This window comes from Carlito syrichta, unplaced genomic scaffold, assembly GCF_000164805.1.
Source record: "Carlito syrichta isolate Samal-C Ts95f unplaced genomic scaffold, Tarsius_syrichta-2.0.1 Scaffold301670, whole genome shotgun sequence".
In the NCBI taxonomy this organism is placed as follows: Eukaryota; Metazoa; Chordata; class Mammalia; order Primates; family Tarsiidae; genus Carlito; species Carlito syrichta.
This window is the reverse complement of record NW_007245766.1, coordinates 54,236-81,060: the sequence shown is the minus strand read 5'-3', so window position 1 is coordinate 81,060 and position 26,825 is coordinate 54,236. Positions and strand designations below refer to the sequence as shown.

The following is a 26,825-nucleotide window of genomic DNA, read 5'->3' as shown; positions in this document are numbered from 1 at the left end:
ACAACTTTTAAATGTCTTTTATTCCCTGTTGAAGTAAACAGCAATATGAAGTCACAAATATATATATATATATATATACACTGACATTTAAACGAGTATATTAACATACTGTTTTCTCACTATCATTGCTTTCTAGCTAAAAATTATAAAATTCCAGTTTTTAGTACTTCTATTTCATGAGTATGTGGGCAGAATTAATTCCAGTAAATTAATTCCCACACATTATATTCAAATATATTTATTCTATAACTTTTAAAAATTAGAATCTATATTCAATAAATTACCATGCTTTGGGGAGATTAAGAGAATCAAATTTATAAGAATGATGGTCTGGCGTCCATCAGATTTTCCTCTAAGACATATGAAGAGAACAATATAAATATATATCATTTCAACAGAGACTTACCTTGCCTACATATTGATAATCAGATCCAGTATATTCCTCCAGTAAGAAAAACTGATTCCACATCCAACCACGTTTCTGACGATGAAGAATTTTGCCATCACTCTTAGGCACACGTGCACCTAAGATTTTGTGCTGTGGCACAGGAATCCTTCTAAACATTATCTCTGGAGAACAGAAATGTGGCAGGCATACCCAGAGTAGAAACAGTAGCAAAAATTTATATATTGTCATCCTTCACTTCTTGAGAAATCCCAACGTGGATGAAGAGAAAGCAGTTCTATTTTACCAGCTTGAATTTTACTGTGTTTCAACTGGTTTCCAACATTTCATCAATGTTTTGTACATGTTTCCAAAAGCTTCAAATAAACAAACAAATAAAAAAGTCAGTTGACAAACTTATGAATATTACTTTTCATTTTTAATTTAAAGTGACAATAATTTATTAATAATAACAATCAAAATATTTATTTTTTAGTTTTCATGCAATAATGATTTGTTTTGGGAAACATTACTTGTCTAATGAGATGTCTATGATTTATGAAATGATAATTATAGATAATTTACTTTGAACAAATTCAAAAGAAGGGACATTATTATGCTGTCTTCTTTTTCCTTTTGACACCTTAAGAGTTTTCAGGAATTATAATTCTTATATACACTGGTGATATACTTCATTCTGCACGTCAATTTTTCCAGAGTTGTTGAACATAAATTAAAACTTTGAAAACAAAATAATAATTTAAATAAGCTGCAAGAATCATGCATTCTGGTGTTCAATAAAGTGATATTTAAATGTTTTTTAAAGAGTGGCATCGTTTCTTTAAAGTTAATCCTACTCAAAGGTAAAAGTAAAGACAAAAACAAAACAAAAGCCAAGAGTGCCTTCCTCAAAGATCTCTTTTCTCTCCCCTCTTAGGTCAGATTGTGGAATACCTAGAACTTCCTAAAGCAGAAAAAATTTTACAGTGAGCGAATTTGTGGCATAACTGGTACTAGGATGCAATCATGTGGTTGGCTGTATCTGTGATACACTTATACAATCTGTCCAGTTCTAACCATCTCTACTGCCACTGCCCTGGTCCAGAACTCAATGATATCCCAGTCTGACTTTGGCAATATCCTATTGACTGTTCTCTATCCCCTTCCTGCCACTATTTTCTCAACACAATTGCCAAGAAAATTCTATTAAAATACAAGTCAGATCATGTCAATTCTCTGCACAAAACACTCCAATGACTTCTCATCCAAATTTGAGTATAATCCAAAACCTATCAAACAATGCTGCACTCGATTTCATGACTGCTGGCCATCTCTCTGACCTTGTTTCACTTTTAAAAAAATTTTATTTTAGAATCAGAGGTACAAGTGCATGTTTGTTACATGGACATATAGTGTAGTGGTGGGGATTGGGTCTCAGTTAGCCCATTCCCCAGACAGTGAACTGTACCTCGTAGGAAATTTCTGAATCACAACCCGCCTCCCTGCCTCCTCCCTTATTGGTGTCCCCTGCATCTATTATTTCCATCTTTGTAGGCATTTAGCTCCCACACATAGATGAAAACACGTGGGGTTTGATTTTCAATTTCTGAGGTAGTTTACTTAGAATGATGTTCTCCAGCTCCATCCATGTTGCTGCAAAGGCCGTGATGTCATTCTTTTTATGGCAAAATATTTGACAGTTTATACATACCACATTCTCTTTATTCAGTCAGTTGATGATGGGCCCTTAGGTTGGTTTAATCCCTGTCCAAATCCTCCAGACTGACTACTGTCCAGCCACAAGGTCCTTCTGCTTCACTCTGCAATATATTTCATGTGCTCCATTCCTCAACAGGACCTTCCTACATTTTCCCTACGCCAAAATCTTTTCTGGTGGATATTCACTTAGCTAGATCTTCTGCTTCCTTCAGGCCTTTCTTTGAAAACTTCCCCAGCATTTCATATATCCCAGTATACTTTGTGTATTGTATTTATTCATCATGTACATATTCTGTTTTTCTGCTACAATCCCACATAGAAAGGGAATTTTGCTTTTCCCTTTACTACCATATTTGCAGTGCTTGGAATAGAATCTTGCACATGGGAGATGCTCAGTCACAGTTTGAATAAACAAATGAATATAATTGTAAGTTAATGCAAACTTTTCACCCATATGTCATTATGCCCAATAATTTATCAATGGAAATACATACTTTTAAATCATAGTTATTTTCATTTTATTCTTTATTTATATTATTAACATATTTTTAATTTAAAATTTTGTGTAGATTATCTTTTATTTTCTAGTAGATATGGATTTTAATTCAAGATATGATATTTTTTATAAAAAGCTATTGGGGGACCAAAAGGAGTGAGTTCCATTTCTCTAATATGGCAATGCATTCTAAATGTTTGGCATTTACATTTATGCTTTCATCTACAATAATTTGTTGGCAATCTGATTACCTTGTTGCTTCATTATTAAGAAGATTTAAAGGTTAATACAAATGTGTCATAGAAATTAGATTAATGGTGAAGCAGAAACCCCCTTGAGTGTATTAAATGACAGTGGAGCCCTCCACAGCTTGTGAAGTCATACGACATGATAGATGTAAATTGTATTGCAATATGTCATGTAATACTTTATTTGAAGTTTAGAAATTATCTGATACATAAAATGGGATTACATCACAAAGCACTGACCATACAGAAACTCAAATTGATTGGATTTTAAGTAATAGGAATATTTACCAAACTATTTTTTTAAGTGTAAATTTTAACTAGAATGCATAGGTTACCATAAATGCTAGATGAAATTCTCTAGAAACTGACACTCTTCCTAAAGGGTAAAGCACAGACTGTTTAATTGAAAGTTTCTGCTCTCTTCTGCAAAGGTTTAAAATGTATTGAAGCAACAATCATCCTCACTTCACTTTTCTTTTTCCTTCCTTCAAAAATTTAACCACAATTCTGCTGTACTGGTGATCATTTTCAATGCAATTATAACGTTACCTATGATTTTAAAAGCCTAAGTAACGATATGTTGGGAAGGAGTAGGCAGGGTCTGTATCTATAAAAGTTGCTAGTAAATAATTAGAGCTTCACGTAAAGTGTGAGTTCATTTACTTTGCTATTATTCTAGTTTCAATTATTTAATGATAAGTTTCCTAAAGAATCAGCATTAAAATTCATTTTTTTTTTGAGTCGGAGTCTCACTCTGTCACCCAGGTTGGAGTGCAGGGGCACGCTGCTCACAGCCACAGCAGCCTTGATTTGCTGGGCTCAGGCGATCTTTCTGCCTCAGCCTTCCAGGTAGCTGGAATCACAGGCATACGCTACCACACCCAGCGAATTTTTTGATTTATTGTAGAGAAGTCTCGCTATGTTGCTCAGACCAGACTTGAACTCCTGAGCTCAGGCAATCCTTTCGCCTCTTCCTCCCAAAGTGCTGGGATTACAGGCTTGAGCCACCGCACCTGGCAAAATCCGTTATTTGATACTAATGGAAGATAATTAAAATATATTCAGAATTTACCTTACATAAAGACTGTAGTATTTGACAATAGCATTCCAAACAATGACACTTAAATAAGAATCGACAATTATGCTAAATGTCTCACATTTAATTTTCCTACAGTTAGCTCCTCCTAGTCATGTTGTAAGTAGCTAGGAGTCTACCTATTAGATATTTCAAAACGTTATAACTTTATTATAAATACCACCTATAATCATCCTTCCAGTAAACTGACTCAAATTACAGAATATCTTTTAAATGTGGAATATATTTCCATTTAACCAAGTACACTTCTTACATGGTTAGTCAATATATTCCATTGTTTTTGTCTTTTCCTTCATGGCTGTCCACTCTTTTTTCCCTCCTCTCATTCAAGGTGCCACCACACTATTTTAAATGATCATCATTTCATGAAAACAACATACAATCTCTACTAACAGGCTTTCTTAACCTCAATCTTTCTTATTTAAAATATATCCTACAGGGTGTTAACTAAATTAATTTTCTAAAACCCACTTCTCCAAAGCACAAATCAATTAAAATTTTTGAATAGGTCTACCACTGGGAAGACTAACACCTAAACTTTATATTTTATGTCAATATCTGGAACCAGGTAATTTTTTAAAAATTTGTTTCACATCATTGTCAGTTGTTTTTTATTTCACCTCTGATTTGCAACTTTTTATGCATATAAACTACTTCCCCACTATTATATAATTCTGAAAAATGTCTAAGTGATTAGTCCTCGTTAAATTTCCCTCACTAGTAAACAGCATGTTGACATATATGTGCTATATATATGTATGCATATATATACAAACCATATTATATATATATAAAACATGTTGTATGTGTGTGTGTGTCAGCAGATGTTACTTTAAGTAATTTATGTGTTCATGAAAACAACTGCCTAAATATGTTAGATTACTTAGAATGAAAAATAGTTAAATTTTAGAAGATAAAAATATTATAAAAGGGAGCTTTACAGTTGTTTAAAATTATTAACAGAATTATAATGAAAAGGAATAAAATGGGTGTAGACCATAGTTAACCTGTCTCCTTGAATGAAAATGCTAAAATCAATACAATTCCATAATGTCATTGCCAGTTAATTTCATTTCAAGAAATATTTTCAAGCCCACATTTCCTTATTTTAATATCAAATATAATTTAATATGAATATTACCTAAAGTTAAAGATTAAACCATCGTCTAGCATTCTGCATTCTAATATTTCCTTTAGATCAGTGCTTCTCAAATTTCAATGTGCATTCAAAAACTCCTGGGTCACTTGATAAATCTCTGTGTTCTCATTGAGCAGGTTTGGGGTGGGGCACAAGATTGCATTTCTAGCAAGCTCCCGGGTAATGCCAATGCAAATGGACCACACATTTTGAATGCAAATCTGTTGCCTTCTCTCAAACCTAAAATCATCTTTAGAATGTGTCTAAAATGTATTCCTGTTTAGTACTTCAGAATCCAGATATGTATCCTACTAGAGTGATGGGGAAATAAGCTATAAGGTGATTGTGGTGAGAAGTACAGAACATTATTTATAACTACTCCAAGTTTTTTCCTGAATGTTTTTTTTAATCAAAAAGTTTGTTTTATTCAAGTCACTACACACTAGCAATTTTCCCCTTGATCATATTATAAATTATATTTTTCTTTACACGTGCATTTTAAAGCATTTGTCTCACTAGACCTTATTTCATTGTTACTATAATAGGGTTTTCTTATTCTTCTAAAATACTTATCACAAGTATTGTTTTCTCTATAATCTGTTAATTATATTATATAGGCAGCCAAGAATAGCCGATCACAGAATATAACAGGCATTTTGGCACAAATCATTTACTAATTAACTCTCCTCACATGAGAGCTGATCAATTAAGCTACGATCTATCCTTGGCTAATAAAAGGGATTAGTTATTCTTCAGTCAATTGATTATGTTGATTAGAATCTTAATGTGTCCGCTTTTCCTTTTTTTTTTTTTTTAAAAAAAACCCATCATTTATAGCAATAATAGAAAACGCTAAAGATTCCTGAGACTGAACCCAATCCTCTAGGAATGGACAGTTTAAGTTTTTTAGAGTTTCATACAAGTAATACAGATTAATAAAATTTCAACATTGAAAAAGAAAGAAACATTTTTCAGGTGTGTGTTTATACAATTAAGATGAGTCAGTGCATGCAAATATTTCCTTTATATTCAGCTGACACCATTTTATGCATCTAGTATAAAGTACTATGTGAGATAATTGAATAAAAGAATTACACTAAGGACTCAAATAATAGGGGTCCATAAGCTTGATCATATTTTCCAAGAGTTCATTACACATTACCTACTGTGCAGTAACGCCATAGAAATATATAACTCTACATTGAATATTTCTCTATTTTAAGTATTCTGCATATATATTTCTTTTTATTTCTTTTTTATTTTATTTTATTTTTTGAGTTGGAGTCTCACTCTGTTGCCCAGACTGGAGTCAGTGGCCGCTCCGGCCACCGCAGCCTCGACCCGCTGGGCTCCGGCGATCCTTCCGCCTCAGCCTTCCGAGTAGCCGGAATTACAGGCATGTGATACAACGCCCGGCTGATTTTTTGATTTATTGTAGAGATGAGGTCTCGCTGCCCAGGCGGGTCTCGCACCCGCGGGCTCAGGCAATCCACTCACCTCAGCCTCCCAAAGGCGCGGGATTGCAGGCTGAGCCACCGAGCCCGGCTATATTTCTTTTTAGGCTGTAAATTTCTAACAGGGTCTTATATCCTGTATGAAAATTTAGTTATATAGAGAATCATTTGAAGTGTTTGACTAATAATTTTAAATTGGATTGAATATTATAATCAGTTCCAAAATATTTCAACAATAAGAAAATGTGGCCCCATTCCTTAAAAAATCAAGTGCTATTTTATGACTATATCCTATTTGTATTTAACATGACAGAACTCACATAAGACATTAACCAAACAGGCAATCAATACATCGGTGTTGACTGAAATATGCAACACAAAAGTTTGCTAGTCTCAGATAAGTTATCAAACATTGCTAGGATTGTTACTAATGCAGGAAGAATTTCAAGAAGCTCTGGTTCTTGCTATTCTTCTCAGATTAAAATTCCCCTTCAAGCAAAACCGTTTGAAATTAGTTTTATTCTCCAGGAATGTGACCTGCACACAAACAGGTAATACACTTCCCCAGCTACACCGCATGCTAGCATCTTCACATGATAATTTTCAAAACCAGCTTTAGCCCATATAAATTTGGGGCAGTGGGTAGATAAAACATATAGCCAGGAGAAAGAGAAAAATTGGCGAACAAGGCACATAACTTGATGTGGCCATTATCTCAAAGATTTCTGCTAATAGGCTTAAGAACAGCTTCCAAGAGTTCTTGCTACTCTCTGAGCAACCTTTTTAACTCAGCAGCAAATGTGACAGTCCCAGATGTAACTTGATCCACGACCAAGTTAGCAGTGCTAATACAGATGTGACATTGCCCCTTGCTGCTTCCTGGAAGTCTCATTTTACAGTAGTTGGAATTTATTTCATTATGTGGAGATTGGTAGCAAGAATGCTCTCAGGGTAACTTAAAGATGTTCAGATAAAAGTCATCTGGTACACAGTTTTCTGTGATCCAGAATTTGAACTGCTTGTGTAAAACAATGGGTGAAGCAATGGGGAGAGAGAGGATGGGAGATTTATTAGGAATTCCTGCCCCAAATGGGTTGCCATTCTTCATTTAAAATATTATTATTATAACATCAAGAAAAAAAAAATAGCCATAGCTGAAAGAAACAATCCATGAAAGAACTTTTTTATCCTAAGTTACTTCTGTGGAGAACTTCTGTGTATGTACTAATGAAGAGTGTGTAAACTAAATCACTATACCCATTAGTGTGTTCGATTACATGAATGTGAATATGCACTAAACTGAGATTAGCTATATTGTAAATATGTTTTTACTGCTATGCTTGAAAGCACAAGAATATACGTGATGCTCATTTGTGAAAAGCAGTTGAAGTTAAAAATATATGGAGATATAAGTTTTGCCACTAAAAATCAACTTATGTTAAAAGCATAAGTTTAGTCATTTATATGAGGATAAGCACAGTAATCATAAGAGATCTTATGAGCATGCATTTGGGACTTGGTCAGACTTAAATACAAGAAGCAGAAAAAACTTATCAGCCCAAATTTTTAACTCTAATTATGCTTCAATACTTGCACAATACTAAAAGGCCCACGTGTAGATAGCCTCTCTTATCTTTCTGTGAAGGCCCATTTTATAAAAAAAAGGATTATCTCCTAAATTATGTATGTGTAGCTAAAATATAAAATGGAAATAACATTGCATTAGTTAAATTTCCTTTTCCTGAGGGCAGAAAGGGACCAGATTCTAATTTAAGTTTTTAAAAATTATTATTATTTTTCAAAATGCTTGACCTAATGTTAAATTGTACTTTCACCATACTTTTCAAACAACAACAACAAAAAACAACCAATAAGGTGTATTTTCTTATTTCTTATTTATTGTTTTAATTCTTAAAAGTATCAATGCCTAAGTGTAGACTCTGGACTCTAAAACATGCTATATTAGGTATGTAAATACTTGAACTATAAAGCCATACTAGAGTGAGCACTTCACTCAACCTGTTACTGAAGAAATCATTGTATTTGTATTCTTTCACATTTCAATGGGATATGTTTAGAATTTCCTTTCTCTAAATAGTGTTATTGAGACGCAAAATTATTCTTTCAGCAGTGGCTCTGGAGCTCTATCTCTGTGTTATAAATTCTGCTATATGGAAGCTGTCAAATGTAAACAAAAAGGAGGTGGCTCTCATCATCTTAAATTAACAATAGGAATATATGAAAAGAGTACCTAATTCAAACATGGGTGGTCTAAGAAATATTTTTGGAGCAAATCATGACCTACCAAACTGACACAAAGAAAAGAACAGAATGTTAGTGTATGGTATGCAGTGTGTTATGTGTATATGTATATTCATATTTGCAAACACATACAGGCATTAAACTGAGTTGTGGCAACATGGCAGACAGGAACTGTGTTCCATGAATTAGAAGAATGAGTCATTAGTGTGTAATGAATTGTAAATAGGGAAAAAATGTGCATAGATCAAGGGGGGAAAGGACATGTGTATTAAAGAAAGCAAATAATTCAGAATGACAAAATTATGGACTTTGCTGCAACTTGGATGAATTTAGAGTCTATAATACTCAGTGATCTATCACAAAAACAAAGAACTGAGTACCACATATTCTCACTCATAAGTGGACCCTGAACATTTATAATATTTTAAGAAAAGGACTGGCAGTAGCAGGACACTGCTAGAGGAGGGAGTGGGGAGGGATACATAACATCAATATGGGTGTCTGATTTCAAACCAGACAAAGTGGGGATCAAAGGGAGGCCCAAACAATGATCATTTTATACTTAACTCTAAATTGTATCCCACATTTGTAAAAGAAAGAAAAAGAAAGAAAGAAAATAATTTTACTTTGTATGACAATTCTAAGATGAATAAGCTCACATTTAAATTGAGGTCCGGGCCTGATACAATGTGAAGACCAAATCAGCTAATCTTTCAGCCACAATGTTCTCTACCTTAGCCAGTGTTGTGTTGTGACTTCCCTGGGCCCTTGGCTGTTTGTCTTTATGGAATTTTTTCTCAATTAAAAAAAAATAGAAAATATGTTTTACAACTGCATTTATTTGAAAACACATGTGTTAATATTATATATTAAACCATTTTCTTTCAGCTAAATGTTTATTTATTAAAAAAAAAAATTAAGGCTGGGCACAGTGGTTCAAGTCTGTAATCCCAGCACTTTTGGAGGCCGAGGCGACAGGATTGCCTGAGCCCAGGGCTTCGAGACCAGCCTGGGCACCTTGGTGAGACCTTGTCTCTACAATATATCAAAAAATTAGCCAAGCGTGGTAGTGCGTGCCTGTATTTCTGATTACTCGGAAGGCTGAAGCAGAAGGATCGCCTGAGCCCAGCAGATTGACTCTGGGGTGGCTGTGAGCGTGCCATTGCAATCCAGCCAGGGCCACAGAGTGAGACTGACTCAAAAATAGAAATAAAAAGTAAAAATACATTCACAGGGCCCTAAAAATATCATTGGCCTTCAGTTCTGTGCCTACTATGCCTGTTGATGAAGTAGATCCTAACATTAGCAGCAAACACATAGTTATGAACTTTGGTGTCCAGCCTCAGAAATTTATTTTTTCTTCTAAGGGCTAATCTGACAGATCTTGAAACAATTTCAAGAGTAATGTTATGTGATTTGCTCAGTCTCAGACAGTTAGTGTCATAACCAGAAATATAACTTGGGTCACCAGATTCCCCTTGCATTGTTCTGAAATCTCCTGAATAATTTAGTAATGAATAGATGTTATTATGATTAAAATTTACACAGTAATGCTCTTACACAGAAGACATACCAGATAGCTTCCAGTTTGCTGAACACAAGTAAGAAGGGCCTACTGGCAGTATGAAGCATATGAACTACAGACCATGAAAGTATTTGGACATACATAGTAAGGTTCTGGGTATTTTCTCAAAACACTAAAAATGAGTTGGGCACCTAAATTCTACAGATTGCTTTTGATTTGAACTATATCAATGACATGTTGAATCTGACATACAAATTTGCATTCAAGTCCCCTTAAGAAGAAAGATTTAACAGCTAACTTTTCTTTTTTTAAGAATTGTGCAAGAGAAAAGAAATTTTGATTGAGCTAAAGTTGTAAATTAGTTAGTAAAAAGAGATTTTTAAGATTACCTTTAAAAGCATGAAGACATTATTCCCCCAGCCTCGCTAACTTCACTTCCTGATCCTGACCATACCAAAACCAACAATTCTGCTATCATTTTTGCAATTCCAACTAAAATGCAACTTACAGTTTTTCATGCAATAAGATTTATGACCACCCTCTGTAACAAATTTGGGTTTTGTGCATTTGTGTCTATCTTTTTTTTTCTGTAGTGCAAACACTAATGGTGAAATTATTGCTTTTAAACATTTCCAACTATTAGAAAGAAAGAGTGTGTAAGCATGGTTCAGTGAGTCATTGATGCCTGAATCCAGGGTAATACTAATCACTACCACAATAAATCTACACTTATTGAAAGCAGTAAAATTTGTAAGCTTTCAGACATTAAAAGTGATTATGCATTGGTCCTTGCAATAATTATATACTTGATCTGTATTCAGTAACAATTACTGCAGGAACCACAGAGATCCATGATTTCAGCAAGAACTTAGTGAGCTAAGATCAGTGCCAGAAACAAAGTAGTATCTCTAAATTTTGAACCATTAAACCACAATGGGTAAAATGACATTCACTGAGTTGATTGCAAAATACTATTTCAAGCAGAGTGCTGCTCAGTATTTTCTAACTCCCTTGAATAACTGTTATCACTTTTGGGTGTACTATCCTCTATGTTTAAATGATATCACTTGAGTTTCCCCAAACATTCTACAATTTGGTAAAAAGTATCAATTTATTGTTTTGTCTATTTGTGTTACAGGTCCCTTAATGACCTGTAATGGACTGAGATAATCAAAGGAAAAATTTCCTTTTGAAGTCATTTTATCTTATTTTCTTGGCCCTACCACAATCCCAGAATATGTGGTGGTAGATATCTGGAGGTAGGGAGGAAAAAATAAATACAGAAACAAAAGTTAAGTTTATTTAGATTGAGGTTTTTTTCACTTTTTTGCTCCCATGTATCAGCAATAAAATGAAAATAGGAGTCATAGGGAAGAATATGTCTCAAAGCCAAATTTTCTAGAACTTACTAAATGTTTTACTTTTCTCTTGATATCTTTTGTCAACATGTATAGTCTCACCCTTTTAAGCATAACCCTTTGATCATTCTTATAACTTATCTTTGATTACAGCAGTTTCATCTGATAATGAAAGACTAAAAGCTAGATTTTACTTTTTTAAGTAATAGAGAGTAGGAAAACCATCAGGGAAGAAATAAAACATTCGTGGTATATCAAGAGGAACATAGAAAAATAATAAGGAAGCACAAAGTTTTGTATAACTAGAGGTATGAGACTCTGCCTTCATTAGCTTTAGTTATACAGACCACACAATTCAACCCACACATTTTATCTTTGGATTCCAACACAAATCAGACAGGCACTGCACAGACACACACACATACACAGACACACAAACCACCTACATATACATAGATATGCACACATAAACATACATATATATGTATATATGCTATATAAAGAATACTTTCCAACATACTTTATGAAGGAATCATTACTCTGACACAAATAATGAGACATCAATACAAAAGGGGAAAAAAATTAAAGAAAAAAATAACCTTTGTGAAGATAACTATAAAATCTTGGCAAGTGGGACACAGGAATATACAAAATATATAACACATTATGATGTTATCTCATAATAAATTCAGCTCAACATTTGAACACCATTCATTACAATGTGATATCAACATATTTTTAAAAACTATGATCATTTCTGTAGATAAAAACAAATACGTGATAAAATTTGACAGCCTTTATGATAAAAATTTTTAACAAACTAGAAATGAAACGCAACTTCCACAGTCTTAAGTAGATCACATATAAAATCCTAATGCCAGCATACTTAATGGTAAGAAACTATACATTTTTCCTATGTGATCAAGAACAAGGTACAGAGAGTTGCTTTCATCACTATGGTGGCCCCAGTTAAAGCAGTCAGTCAAGAAAAAAAGAAATACAAAACTTGTATACTGGAAAAAAAGAAAAAAACTGCTTCCCTTTGTAAATGACATGATTCTGAACATAGAAAATTACAGAGAATTTACTTGAAAAGCTACTAATCTAATCAATGAAGTTAGCAAGTTGACAGGAATACAATGTCAAACAAACAACAAAAGTTGAATTTTTACATACTAGCAATTAACAATTATAAAATTGAAATAAAAATAAAAATCATGCCATTTGCCAAAATACAAAAAAGATTTTAGATTCTCATTCTAGGTGGTAGTCAATAAGACAATATGTATGCATCTGTATGTGCTAAAACTTTTGTTTTTTTAGAGATGAGGTCTCACCAAGTTACCCAGACTGGTTTCGAACCCCTGGACTCAGGCAATCCTCTCCCTTTGGCCTCCCAAAGTGCTTGGATGACTTCAGCCACCATGCCTGGCCTCTTCTGTGTTTTTTAATTGGTAAAGATGTATTAGAGTTGATGCCTAAATCATGACCCCAAAAATTTTTAAAATGACAAATTTGACTTTATCAAAATTAAAGGCAAAACTTTTGAGAAAATAACTGCAACACACATATCCAATACAACAATTATTCGTGTTACATAACCAATTGCCAAAACTCAATAATTAAAAACAAGTAATCTAAAATGGGTAGAAGAGTTAAATAGGCATTTCAACAAAGAAAATACACAAATGAAAATACACAAAAAGACATTCAACATCATTCATCATTACGGTTGGAAAATTTGAAAATTAAAACCACAATTAATACCAGTAGACTCAATTAAAATAGTTAAATTACCTTTTTAAAAGACATTGCCAAATGTTGGAAAAGATGTAGAGCATTTATACCGTGCTGGTAGGAATACAAAAACAACCATAGCTAGTTACTCTAGAAAACAAATTTCTGGTTCTTAAAATGATAATGTGTACTAATCATCTGATACAACATTCTCACCCTAGGTGGGTGTTTAAGTGAAATAAGAACATTTGTTCACATGAAACTTTATACAAATGAATATATCTCCTTTATTTATAACCCTCAACTGGAAACAACCCAAATGTCCTCAAATGGGTGAATGGATAAATGGATTTTGGTACTTCCATACAATGGCATACTACTTATCAATAAAATGGAATGCATCATTGCTACATGCAACAACTTGCATGAATCTCAAATACGTGATGCTGAGTAGAGAGAAAACAGATTCAAAATTATACACAGTGTATAATTCCATTCTTATGACACTCTTTAAAAAGCAAAAGTATAGGACCACAAGGCATCAGTGATTGCTAGTATCTAGCCACCACAAAGAAGCATGATGGAATTACTTAGGAAGATGAAAATGTTCTCTGCATTGGCTATATTGGTAATTATAAGACTATAAGTATTTGACAAAATTCATAGAACTTTACCCTATAAAGGATGAATTTTATCGTATGTATATTTTACCTCCATAAAAATGGTCAAAGGGTATATAAAATGATGCTCAACATGACTAATCATCAGGGAGCTGCAAATCAAAACCACAGTGAGCTATCTCATACCTATTAGGATGGGTATTATGTAAAAGGACCAATGAAATTTTTAAAAAGGATATTTAACTCCATTTCATTTTCTCTTATCAAATATTAAGTGTTTTAATAATCAAAAGCTTTAAGGGTATATAATTTTATAAATTATTCAGGAAACAAAACCTACTACATCCTAATTTTATATCTAAATATACGACATTCAGTGAGAGGCATCATTTTTAAAATTTTATTTAGATCAACGGTTCCTTTAATCTTCTCTGAGACACTGGAGTTCCAAAAAAAAAAAAAGGCCTTAAGTCGTATGCTCAGCTGTGTTTCCTGTTACTGTTTGATTGTAGGTAATTATCAGCTGTCAAAACAACAGACTAAACCCAACACCTAACAGTATGTCAAATATCTTTTTAAAAACATAAAAATCTCTATAACCTCATCAGGACTTTATTTCTTCAGCTTGGCCTGGACATCCTCAGCTTTAGCAAACAGGGAGTCAGTGCAATAGCGCGTAAAATATTAGGGCTCTGAAAGCCCGGGCCTGCTTAGGGGAGTGTGTAATTTAATAAAGTGTTCATTGATGTCATCACATGGGCTCGTCAGACTCGTGTTGATGCCGATGCCTGAAGCACAGAGACTCCTACTCCTAATTAGATGACTGAAGTAAGATTACATTTTCCCTTGGAGACAGACACAAGGGTGGGAGAGTTATTCTCAAAGGGATTTAGATTTACAAGTATGTGATGGAACGGAACAAAAATAGGGAAAGGCAGTTTAGGGAAAGCCAACTGAGGACATGAACTTGACAGAGTTGCATTATTTATAAGAAAGAACGTTACGAAAGACACCATCAGGCTTCTATTGTTCTTACTTAATTCACACTCAAATTTCAAACAAAGTATAAATAAGGAATAATATTTTTATGATTCATATACTAAGCTTTCTAATAAGCTTGTGTAAATCCCAGAGAAATTTAAGTGATATGATTTAGAATTCCATATACCATACTGTACATTTTATTGTCTAGGGATGTGCATTAGCTTTTATACCTTTTAAAATCTTATCTGAATAGACCAAATTAATGATTTCTCAAAAAAAGTCGAACTATGTATCATTTACAGAGCAAGGAAGAATTTTTCATCTGATATCATACAAATGAAAGTTTTGATCATATTGAAGAAAAAGCAAATATTTACAATTTTCAAAAAAGTGTTTGATTAATACTTTAAACAGTTTATCTCCTAGCCTGAGATAAATATGAAAGATTACCCCTTGATGAAAAGTTATTTACTCAGGATTGTTATAAAAATAATTTTATATTTTAAAGCAGACTTTCTTTTTTCAATAGTGTCAACCTGAACATTTTGAACGGCTTGACATTGTATGAATCCTCACAGTTTGATATTTTGCAACATACTTGACCAGAAATGGAGAATGGACACTAAACAGTGTATGAGTCAATATTTCATATTTTTAATAGTAGGATAGCCCTATTCTTATGAATTACAACAGATAAATATCCTAGCAGAATTATCTGATTTTAAACCAGGGGTAATGAGAAAGAATATGGAACAGCAATGGATTATGTTGACAAATCGAGCCATTCTCTCTGACTTTTCTTACTAGATCTGTCAACACAGTATACATTGATCTTCGGTTGCTTGATTTACTTACATTCTGGATGTTTTAACAAAAGATTTCAAAATATATATAATGTGTGGTGAATATTATATCATCCCAATATTTCAGTGAAAAGAAACTTTAAAAATTTGAATCGACCCATCACTTAATTAATTTGTTCAATGAACAATTATTTAATACTTTGTATGCATTATATAATGAAGAATCAGATAATGAGGCTAAAAAGGCATAGCAGCACTGTTTTCAATAAGCTCAAAATTCAACAGGGAGAAATAGACATATTAGCAACATAAAATAAGTGGCATTTTTGAAGTTATTAAAATTTGTACATTTAAAAAATTCCCATAACATGTTATGCACAGCTGCTTCCCAACTGACTTAAACATTATTCTATGAGCTGGAGGCTCTAGGTATGAGGCTCCACGGGTGTGGATAGAATAAAGGTATGATTATACAGCCCTGAGATCCAAATTATATTTCCTTCAGTGTATTTGTAAAATAAATGCCTTGAAAATCAGTAATTGTTGAGGTTGTAAAGCTTTACTAAAAATCTGAGTAAGGAGAAAACTGAGGACAAAGTATAAGAGAAGTCCCACTCCACTGGGAGGAGGAAAACCATTACGGATTCTGAAGAATTGCTTTTAGAGAAATAAAGAGAATGTAAGTAACAACGAGGGTCAGGCTACCAGGTTTTTCCTCCTCTCCCATGCTTCTAAAAAACACCCCTGAGGTTTGGCTGGGGGGAGGGGGGACCAAAAGCTAGAAGCACAGACTGGATGGTAGATAAGAGCTGGTTGATGAAAGTGTCTGGGTGGATCAGGACAACCCCACAGAGCCCCAAACAATCAAGTATATGCCAAAGTTGTAAGGCAAGAAACAACAAAAATTGGAAGGGAGGTTAGACTTGACAAGAAAATAGGGACTATGAACTTCAGCAGATTTTGACAGGACATTACTAGAAAGCATTAAGCCAATCACCACTGTGGGGGTATCTACCAAAATGATCAAATGATTACAGAGTAAGTGTATGAGGGCACTAGTCACTCTGTAGTAGGGAGTAACAGGAATCCAAGAGACCACTGCAAGACTCTGTTTCCCTACAATGTTTTGATTTCTGATCTTCCTTACTAGATCCTTCCATTAGGCATATTTTTGGGTCTGGCTTGAGTCATTCTCAAAACTACCGACAGTCTCCTAATTATCCTGTCCTCTGACTTTGCCTCAACGATCAGGCACCCATTGAAATTACTGTTCACTGCCTGTGAGATGTCCACAAAACCCTTCCTCTACTACTCACAGCAGTCAGGCTATATCATCTGGTCACTGCGATGACACAGAGTACAGAGAGAACAGTCCAGGAAAAGGCACTCACCAGCATATTAAAAGGAGGCTTTGGACTTACAAATGTTCCAGATTATTACACATACACTGGATATTTTTAGATAGTTGATCTTTGTTTGGAGGGTTTAATCTTATCTGAGACAAGTCTGGAAAATAAACTTTCATATATAACCAATTAGTACATGTCAGCCACTGAGAAATGTACTTTCACAAATGCTAAATTAATTTCTAAAACATTGCAAAGTAAACTTCTAATTATATAAGTGGGGACAGTTAGGCAAATATTTCTAAAGATACATGTGTTATACTATAGAAAAGAACATCAAATTAAATAGTTTCTTAAATATAAATTTAATTTTTTAATCTTAATTCCAATAAACAGTAGTTTTAGAGTACATTTAAATATTGTATTGACTAGAATAATTATATTTCTGCTTCCATTATGCTAATTGTATTTGATTAAATTTAGAGATAGCTATTTAAATATTAATGTGCTTTTTTCATATTATAAATATGAATGTTTGGCCTCTATTTTGAAAAACACATGAATAAAACATCAGGCTTTTTTCTGAATGGCAATGTTAAACAGCTCTACCAAATGGAATTATGATCTCTGAATGCAGAGATTATATATTGATTTAAATTATTTCCGGTGAAAACTTCATACTAACATCAATAAATATTTCCTGGCAATATTCTCTCCTCAGTATTTTATTTTTCTCAGTCCAAACTCTCAAGAAGATTTTAAGTGCCTTGTACTCATGGGCACTTAGGGGATAGAGAAGATAGTTGGAGATTTGAATGAGCTACAAAACTGTTAACAGGTTCGAGTGCTGGAGAAAGAAGAGAAGCTGCATCTCTAATTGATCTCCTCTTAAGATGATAATAATTGCTCCTTTACAGTCACTGAAGAGTAGATAGTGTAATGTATAGTGAGGTTTAACAGTCAGTATTTAGTAAAAGAAAATAGAAAAAAAAAAACAAAACCAAAATCCCTCTTCAGGACTATCATTCTCTGAATGGCTATTATAGGCCAAATGTATTTCTATGTAGCTTAAACATTTTTTCTCATTGTAGATTATTTACTGCTCTGGGAAAGGACTATATATTACTGAGCTTTTATTACCCAAGTTATAGCCTGGATCTTTTCACAGATAGTTGTTCAATAATTTCTCCCACAAGATACCCATGACAAGGTCATATTAAGTATTAATATCATATAATTGATAAATCAAACATGACTGAGAGATTAAGTAAGGTGGCTAATATGATATCCCTAGTTAAGTGGCTAAACTGGAACTTAAAAGACTTTCTCTTTCTTCTTTGTCCTACTATCTTCAAACCAGACATAGTTATAAGAAGAGATGGAATTAGGATCTCTAGGAAAGTTGTTAAAATGTGTCTCCTTTTTTTGAGTGCATTTTTATTAATAATGAACTTTTAAAAGGGTCCCCCCCCCCAAAGTAGTGCCTTCCTCCTGGTATGCACAGCCTGTGTAATCCTACTTTCTTGAATGTGGGTTGACCTAGTGAACTTGCTTCTAACCAATGGAATACAACAAAGATGAAGACTTATTTCTGTGATTCAGTTACAAAAGATCATGGCTCACATTTTACTAGCAAATTCTTTCTATTCCCTTCATAGCTTGCATGCTTGGATAAATAAGCCACCATCTTGAAGAGGATCATGGGACCAAGAACCGACTATGGTCAAAGGCCAATAGTCATTAAGAAACTGAGGACCTTCGTCTGAGAACTGGTAAGAAACAGAATCCTGCCAACAGTCATCCGTTAAGTCCAAACAAATGACACCTTGATTGCAGCCTGTGCAATATCCTAAAGCAGTGGATCCAGTTAAGCCATGCCTGGATTTCTGACCAACAGAAACTATGAGATTATACTAAGTAGCTACTTTTGACCAACAGAAACTATGAGATTATACTAAGTAGCTACATTTTGTGACAATATGTTACACATTAATTACACATTACCCTAACAAGGGTACCTGCATAATGAACATTTGTATACCTAACCCTGAATTGTACCACAAATCTTTAAGGAAGACATCCGAGCAGCCAATAGACACATGAAGAAATGTTCAACCTCACTAATCATCAGGGAGATGCAAATCAAAACCACACTGAGATACCACCTAACTCCAGTCAGAATGGCAATTATCAATAACTCAAAAAAAAAAAAACAGTTGCTAGAGAGGGTATGGCAAAAAGGAAACACTTCTACACTGTTGGTGGGAGTGTAAACTAGTGTAACCTCTGTGGAAAGCAGTGTGGTGATTCCTAAAAACTCTAAATATCAACCTCCCATATGACCCCACAATCCCCCTACTGGGAATAGGGAATATACCCTGAAGAACTCAAATCACTCTATAAAAAGGATACCTGCACAAGTATATTTATTGCAGCATTGTTCACAATAGCAAGAACCTGGAAGCAACCATGCTGTCCTTCAAAAGAGGACTGGATTAAAAAATGTGGTACATATAAATGATGGAATACTACACAGCCATAAAAAAGAACAAAATCATGAATTTCGCAGCAACCTGGATGGAACTAGAGTCTATAATACTGAATGACCTCTCACAGAAACAAAGATCTGAGTATCACATGTTCTCATATAGTGGACCTTGATCATCCAACGTATTACCAGAAGAAAATGACTGACAGTGGTGGGAAACTATGGGGGGGGGAGGGGAAGGGTGATGAGATTAATGGTAGTAAACATCTGTCTGGGGATGGGGAGACACCTCTTATCAACAAGGGTGCCTGAACGAAGCATATTTGTATACCTAACCCTTAACTGTACCCCACAATATCATAATAAAAATATTGTTTATAAAAAATAGATAATATAATTACAAAGAAATTAACTTTTATAAGAACTGTACATTATATTTTCCAGATAAAAACTATCAGTTGATTATAATCATACAAATGTATTTAGAAAAGAGACAAGGTATCCTAGTGACTCACTGAAAGTAAGAATAACTCCTTAAATTACAATAAATGCCTTAATTAGTATAATTGCAGTTGCAATAAGACATTTAAAAAGGAAATTTTTAAAAGCTTTTTTTTTTTTTTAGTGAAAACCCCATTGCTTATGGCCTTATCTCACCAATTCACAAATACACATCTTTTTTTTTGTATTTAGCCATCTTTGAGTACAGAAAACATATTTCATTTGATGGCATAGTTGAATTGAAAACAGTTTACTCAGTATCATAAAATGATGGTATTTATAAATTGAGGAACTACAATAATTGATAAATGTGTTAATGGTAAAAATTACTTAATGCTATTTTATTTCTTTATTCCTGGAAATAAAAACTTCATGAACACATTGGCCCTTAGAAAGTCAGAAGCCAGCTAAGAAAATAAACAGCTCTCAGCTAATACACAAATTTCTTATGGCAGTTTTAAAAGTTTGGGTTTTTTTTCCATTTTTTTCCATTTCCTTGCTCCTATTGAATCAATATAGTAAAAGTAATGATTTTCAATTCACCCTTACTGGAGGTATCTGTTTCTTAAAACTAAAGACGGACAACTGAACCACAAAATAGCAGTACAGAATGGATGGAGAATGGCTTAGTGACTTCAGTGTCTACAATAACTGTTACTACTTCATACTTTGTTGACTATAGTTATAGTGAGTAAAAGAGTCTTTACAAAACTCAGGAAAAACAATGCATATGCACTCACTTCTGTGAATATATCTATGAGCAAGTATAAATAAAGGGTAGTTAGATAAGACTCATTTTCACAGCATTATGATTCACTTTTAAAGCTTTCTTAGCAAAAGGAAAAATGAAATAATCTTTATTTTCTATGTGTTCTCTTTCCTTCTTGTATGGTAGTTTTCAAAATCTTACACACTGTTTTCATTGTATTCATCACTTTATTGTTTGGCTTGCAAGCTTTCTCTTTGCTTAAAAAAAAAAAAAAGAAAGAAATGACAGCCTTCATTTACCATAAAAGTTAAAGAATGCTCTTGGAAGTATTTGGGGCAGCTGATGAAGCCCTTCTTAGTAAGTACAAATGGGGACAATATTGTTACATAGGACATTGTGGCAATTGTCTCAAACTTTAAATAAATGAAATTTAGAGCATATGGTTTATTGGTCATCAAAGAGATTGTTTATCATGCACATACATTTTGTAGCACAGGTGAAATATTTTCACTACTTTTTGAGTGGAAATACTTCTAGCAGAAAGACCTTCTTTGAACTGAGTGTCTATGCTCCTCCACCTCACTAAGAACACCTTTTATGAATTATTCAATAAATAATTGCTGAATGAAGCATTTTGTTCAAAAGAGGGAAAAAAATAAATTCAACTTTGAATCTGAAAAGCAGAGATACTCAAACACCAAAACTAACAGTATGTGTTGTGGTATAAATATGCATTCCACAAGAGTCTGACTAAAATCAGAGCAGATAGGTAAGAAACATAGTCTGATAATAATTTTGATAATATTGATAAATTTTCTTTCTGCATCTATTGTGTGGTCACTATTGTTACATATCTCTCATTACATGTCTATAACACAAACATGGTGTATTCAACATTTTAAAATATATTTCTTAATTACTTCTAAAACCATACACAAATAGAAACATCTCTTGTTGACACAAAATTAAAGTTTGCACCTTTTCATTTTAACGTTAGCCAAACATCCTTATAATCCTGTGATACAGAATTTGGATAAAATTAATCACCATAATTTGAGGATATACATATAAAATAATAGTGAGATGATGAATTAAGAGTTTGGGGAAATGACCAGCATGACACTGCAGAAGTCAGTGAATAGGTCAGAGATCAATCTCATCATTATTTTTTTTCTCTGTCACTGCTTTTCAAAACCTTATTTTTGTTGGAATTACCATCTGATGAAGGTAGAATTTAATTTTGGTTTCCAGACCAAGTAAACAGAGAATCAGTCACAATTATTAGGTTACTTGTCCCTTCAGTAATTATCTCTCCCAAATAGACTAAAATTTTATACTTGGCCATATTTTCTAGGTACCTGTGCAAACTGGGACATAGTATAAGATCCATGGTTATCTTGGTGTACATTCTTCATTTTGCCATCTGATTGCTCTGTGAAAATCCAAGAGGATAGGGTCAAATTTTGGAATGGTTTCCTCCTGCCTTCCTGTTACCTAGAGCAGGAGGGGATGATGTATAGGCTCTGGTTTCATGCATCACACCATCACCAATTACAGGGGTCAAGCACCTGGAGCATCCATGTATTCTGTTGTCACTGGTGAGTGCAGCCACCTCCCCAACAGGTTGACATACACTTTTAACCATGCTTTCTTCTCAATTTGCTCAAGTTATCCACAAGGCACGACAATACTGTCCCTGTCTATTTCTTTAAACTGTTCTCTCATCTATTTCTCTTTACCAATTTGTCTTTTGGCACAATAGCCTCCAACAATACACCAAGTCCATTTCTGCATCAAGATCTTAGCATTGGTTGTTCCTCCCATGTGAAAAGCTCTTCTGCTCACATTTCACATATTTGAAATGTTTTATAGTTCTGTTCATATTTCTCAAGTCTCAACTCAAATGTCACCTATGTGGCACCTTTTTAATGATTCTATTCAAAACTGGCCCTCAAAAACTTCACTTTATCTTGTGTATTTTACATATTTCTATCACAATATAATATTATAGTTACTTTATGTTATTTAACTGTTTATAATCTATCACTAAAATATAATCTACATGAGTACAAGGACCTGGTCTTTATTGTTGTTCCCTTTTGCAGCTATAATATACAGAGCAGAGCTTAGCATATTGTAGGCATGCAACAAAAGCAATGAAACAAAGAATAAATGCATAATTAAGTCATCTCTAAGACAGGGAGCATCCCTAAAACCTCCTGCATCTCTCATGGATGGTATTTGCTTTCTGAAATCTCAACTGCTGGAGAACATGATGCCCTAAATAATATAAACAGAGCTTTCTAACTTTCACTTGTTTGCCAGGTACCAATGGATTCTTGCTGCCAAATCTACTTGTTAGACTGGCCATCTTCAGATAAATTAAATCATACATGCAGTTTAACAAACTGACCAAGGCTGAGCACGTCATATATTTTGGAAATTATGCCTTGAGGCATGAGGTGGTACTAATTTTGTTCACCCATAGAGATGATCATTACCCAAATTCCTTGGCAGAGCTCATGAGCTTGACCATAGTGTTCATTTATCTGCTCACATTGCCAACGTATTAGCATGCCTTGTGTTTTAATTACCCCAAATTATGTCAGTGAAAGCCATGCTCCTTTTATGCGATGTTAACTGCAATTATTTTCTTTGCTAACGCTGTTTCAAATAAAGTATACATGCCATTGCATTGCATGAATTTAATTATTTCAGTAAATTAAAAACAAAAAGAGGAGGGTCTATGTCCAGTTATTTTTAAGGGGAGGCACCTAAGTTTGGTAAACAAAGTAGACTTTAGTATTAATTTTCTGTTGCAAAGAGCAAGTAATATTTAAATATTCACTATTTAAGTCATTAAATGTATAGTTTTTGTGTTTCCCAAGGCTGATGAGAATCAGGAATTTATCTTTTCAGCAATAAATTTGGATTATAATTAACATTATGATTTTTAAAATATTTTACATTGTAGGGTAGAACACCGAATATAAGTTCAATACCTGGGTATTTTAAAGCTACAAGGTTACAAAAGGGAGTATGAGCATAAAACACATAGAAAAATAAATGGTAGCAGTGATAAACATGAATGAGGCTTGTACAAAGTAAAAACTATTACTAGATTGCAATTATTTTTGGAAAACTCATACCGTCCATATTAAAAACAAAAAGAATTGTACAATAAATTGTTCTCATTCTGTGAGACCACAGATGTAGAGCAAAATAAAACTTATTCTTCATAATGTTTTGGTAGACACTCAGATGCCTTCATTTATTCCAGATAAACATGAGTATCAAATTCATATTTCTATTAGGCCACTGGACAAAGGCCAAAATTTTATGTTTATCAATGTGCATGTTAGCTAACTTCAGTCTGTGGCATGATCATAAATTATACCGGTCCTCGGAGAGCATACACTATTTTTTCTCTAGAAATTATCTTATGACTATATGTATAATATATATTTGAATTTATGTATATATATACTGAATTCAAGGACATTTAAGCAAGATAGTAATTTAGAAAAAAAATCCTCTCAGTATTATGATTTCAATGAAAATCATAAGTAAAACACATATTAAGTCAAAAATCTTTACACAGGTATCATAAAAAGGAATGGTAAACCCAGCCTCTTGCAAGTGCTTCAGGTTGCATTCAAAGTGGGTTTATTTCAGTTTCTCAACAGTAGCACTCCTAATATTTTGGACTTGACAATTCTTAGTTGGGGCAAAAGGCAACCTGTGCATTGTAGGATGTTCAGCAGCATCCCTGGGTTCTATCTACCCAATGCAAGTAACAATGCATTATGCCAGTAACTGTGTCCCTTGCCCAGGCATAGCAAACAAAAATGTCTCCAGATATTGCTAAATGTTACTCATGGGGGGCAGGGGAACTGCCCCAAACTGAGAACCACAAGATTGTAATTTTGCCTAGAATATTTACACTTAAATGAATAAATTAATTAAACACTGAAAGAAAAATTTAAACAAGATGTGCAAGTTTAAAGAAATAATAAGACTGAAATTAGGACCTGGCCATCGTCCTGAAAAGAAGTAGGCATTAAGCATATGTTTACTAATTAATTCATAAGCAAACTTACAATGTAAGCCAAGATTTTATAGGATACTGCTATGTTTTCCCACCTCTAAGCTATTTTTATAAAAGCTTTAAGTTCAAAATGACCTCAGAATTAATGTAATCTAAATCAGTCTTTGTACAGATGCAAAAATGAGTCTTCATAGAAATAAATTATTTATTTATAACTGAATCAGAAACCTAAAACGTCAAACTCCGTTTCACACCAACTTCCCTAAGTGTTCTCTCAAGCATACAGATAGTCTCTCCTCCAAATGCACTGATCAAAAACTCAGAAAGAGAGAAAAGAAAACATCATTTACACTAAAGTATGTACTTGGTTCTTAAGGCTTAGCAAGCTCTATTCTGCAATAATAGCCAAAGAGATTACTGGAAAAATTGGCACTGAAGTATACAGGAAAAAGTAGAGGGAAGGATGCCTAGGTTCATAGAAGCTCAAAAAGTCACTTTCAGTAAGCAATAGTAGGCAAAATATATACTTAGAGATTTTATCCTAAAAGTTTGTCTATCAGTCTAACTCAGTTTTCAGATTAGTCTTCACTAGAATGAGCTAACACAACATTCTTTTTGAAAGAATGTCTCAATGTTTGTGTTTGGGACAAATAATGACAATAAAATGTCATCTGTGGTATTTTTGATAACAGTGATTTTTAGTTACATAATATTTTCAATACTCGTAGTACTTTGCCATATTGAAAAAGAAACAGTTGCTATTATTTACAGTGTGGAAATGAAAATTTCTGAATTATAATCTGCTGATAAAGTTAGTCAAATTTGGTGATAAAATCAGTTGACTATCGGAGACAGAATTGACTCCTCATAGCCTATGCATGCCAACATAAATTCCAAATGACTTTAAGAGTAAATGTAAAAAGCAAAAACATTTTTTAAAGCTCTAAGAAAAATGTTGCTTACTATTTTTCAGGTCTTAGAATAAAAACAGAACAAAAAAATAGAGAAATGTCTAACCATAAATTAATGAAAGGTGTAACTAAGAAAGAATTCAACAGCTGTGTTTAACTCTACATTTGCTGCTTTTGTTAGGATTATCTATCCATACTCTTTCCTCTCTGCTTCACCAGAGCCTCCTTGTACAGGTGAAGACACCCCATCCCCACCTCTTTCACTTGCATGTAGGCCATATAACTTGACTCAAGAGCAAGAGAAACACTAACATTTTGTTTAGCTTTGTTTTGATTTTCCACAAAATCATAGAATGGCTGACAAAGAAAAGATGATGGTATTTCCAAATAGACATTTATTTCATAACAGTGATAAAAACATAATTTCAAGTAGTCTGGTGAGACATTTGGAAATAAAACTATACTAAATTTAGACTCCTAACCAAATCTAAATCAAAATGATCCAAAAAGTAATTATAAAAACAGTTATGAGAATTTTAAAAGTCTTTAAAACATTTAATATACTTAAGTAAGAAGTAAGAAGATAATAAATGTAAAAGCTATAATAATAACAAACCTACACATTTTGGGATGGTACGTGTATTTGGGGAAAAAATGCAACATTTAATAAAATATTTAATACCTCTAAGAGATTAAGTACTTAGACAATTTAATTAAAAAAAAAAACAAGAACCACAATGAAAACATCTGTGAAGAAACGAATAGATGATACCCAAAAGGGAATTAAGAATCACTGTACTGGCTGGGCTCAGTGGCTCGGCCTGTAATCCCGCACTTTGGGAGATCGAGGTGAGTGAATTGCCAGAGCCCACAGGTTCAAGACCCACCTGGGCAACTTGGTGCGACCTCATCTATACAATAAATCAAAAAAATTAGCCGGGAGTGGTAGCGCGTGCCTGTAGTTCCAGCTACTTGGAAGATTGAGGCGGAAGAATCG

At 33.6% G+C, this 26,825-nt stretch overlaps 1 protein-coding gene across 3 annotated transcripts in view; it reads right to left on the bottom strand.

Moving 5' to 3' along the window:
• Positions 1-26,825, bottom strand: part of CDH10 (cadherin 10) — a 176,988-nt gene that overhangs the window by 117,560 nt on the left and 32,603 nt on the right. For all 3 annotated transcript variants that reach the window (XM_008055097.2, XM_008055094.2, XM_021710931.1), the window contains exon 2: positions 407-762. In XM_008055097.2, the coding sequence (XP_008053288.2) occupies positions 407-637 (231 nt within the window). In that variant the 5' untranslated portion in view covers positions 638-762. The remainder of the gene's footprint in view (positions 1-406; positions 763-26,825) is intronic.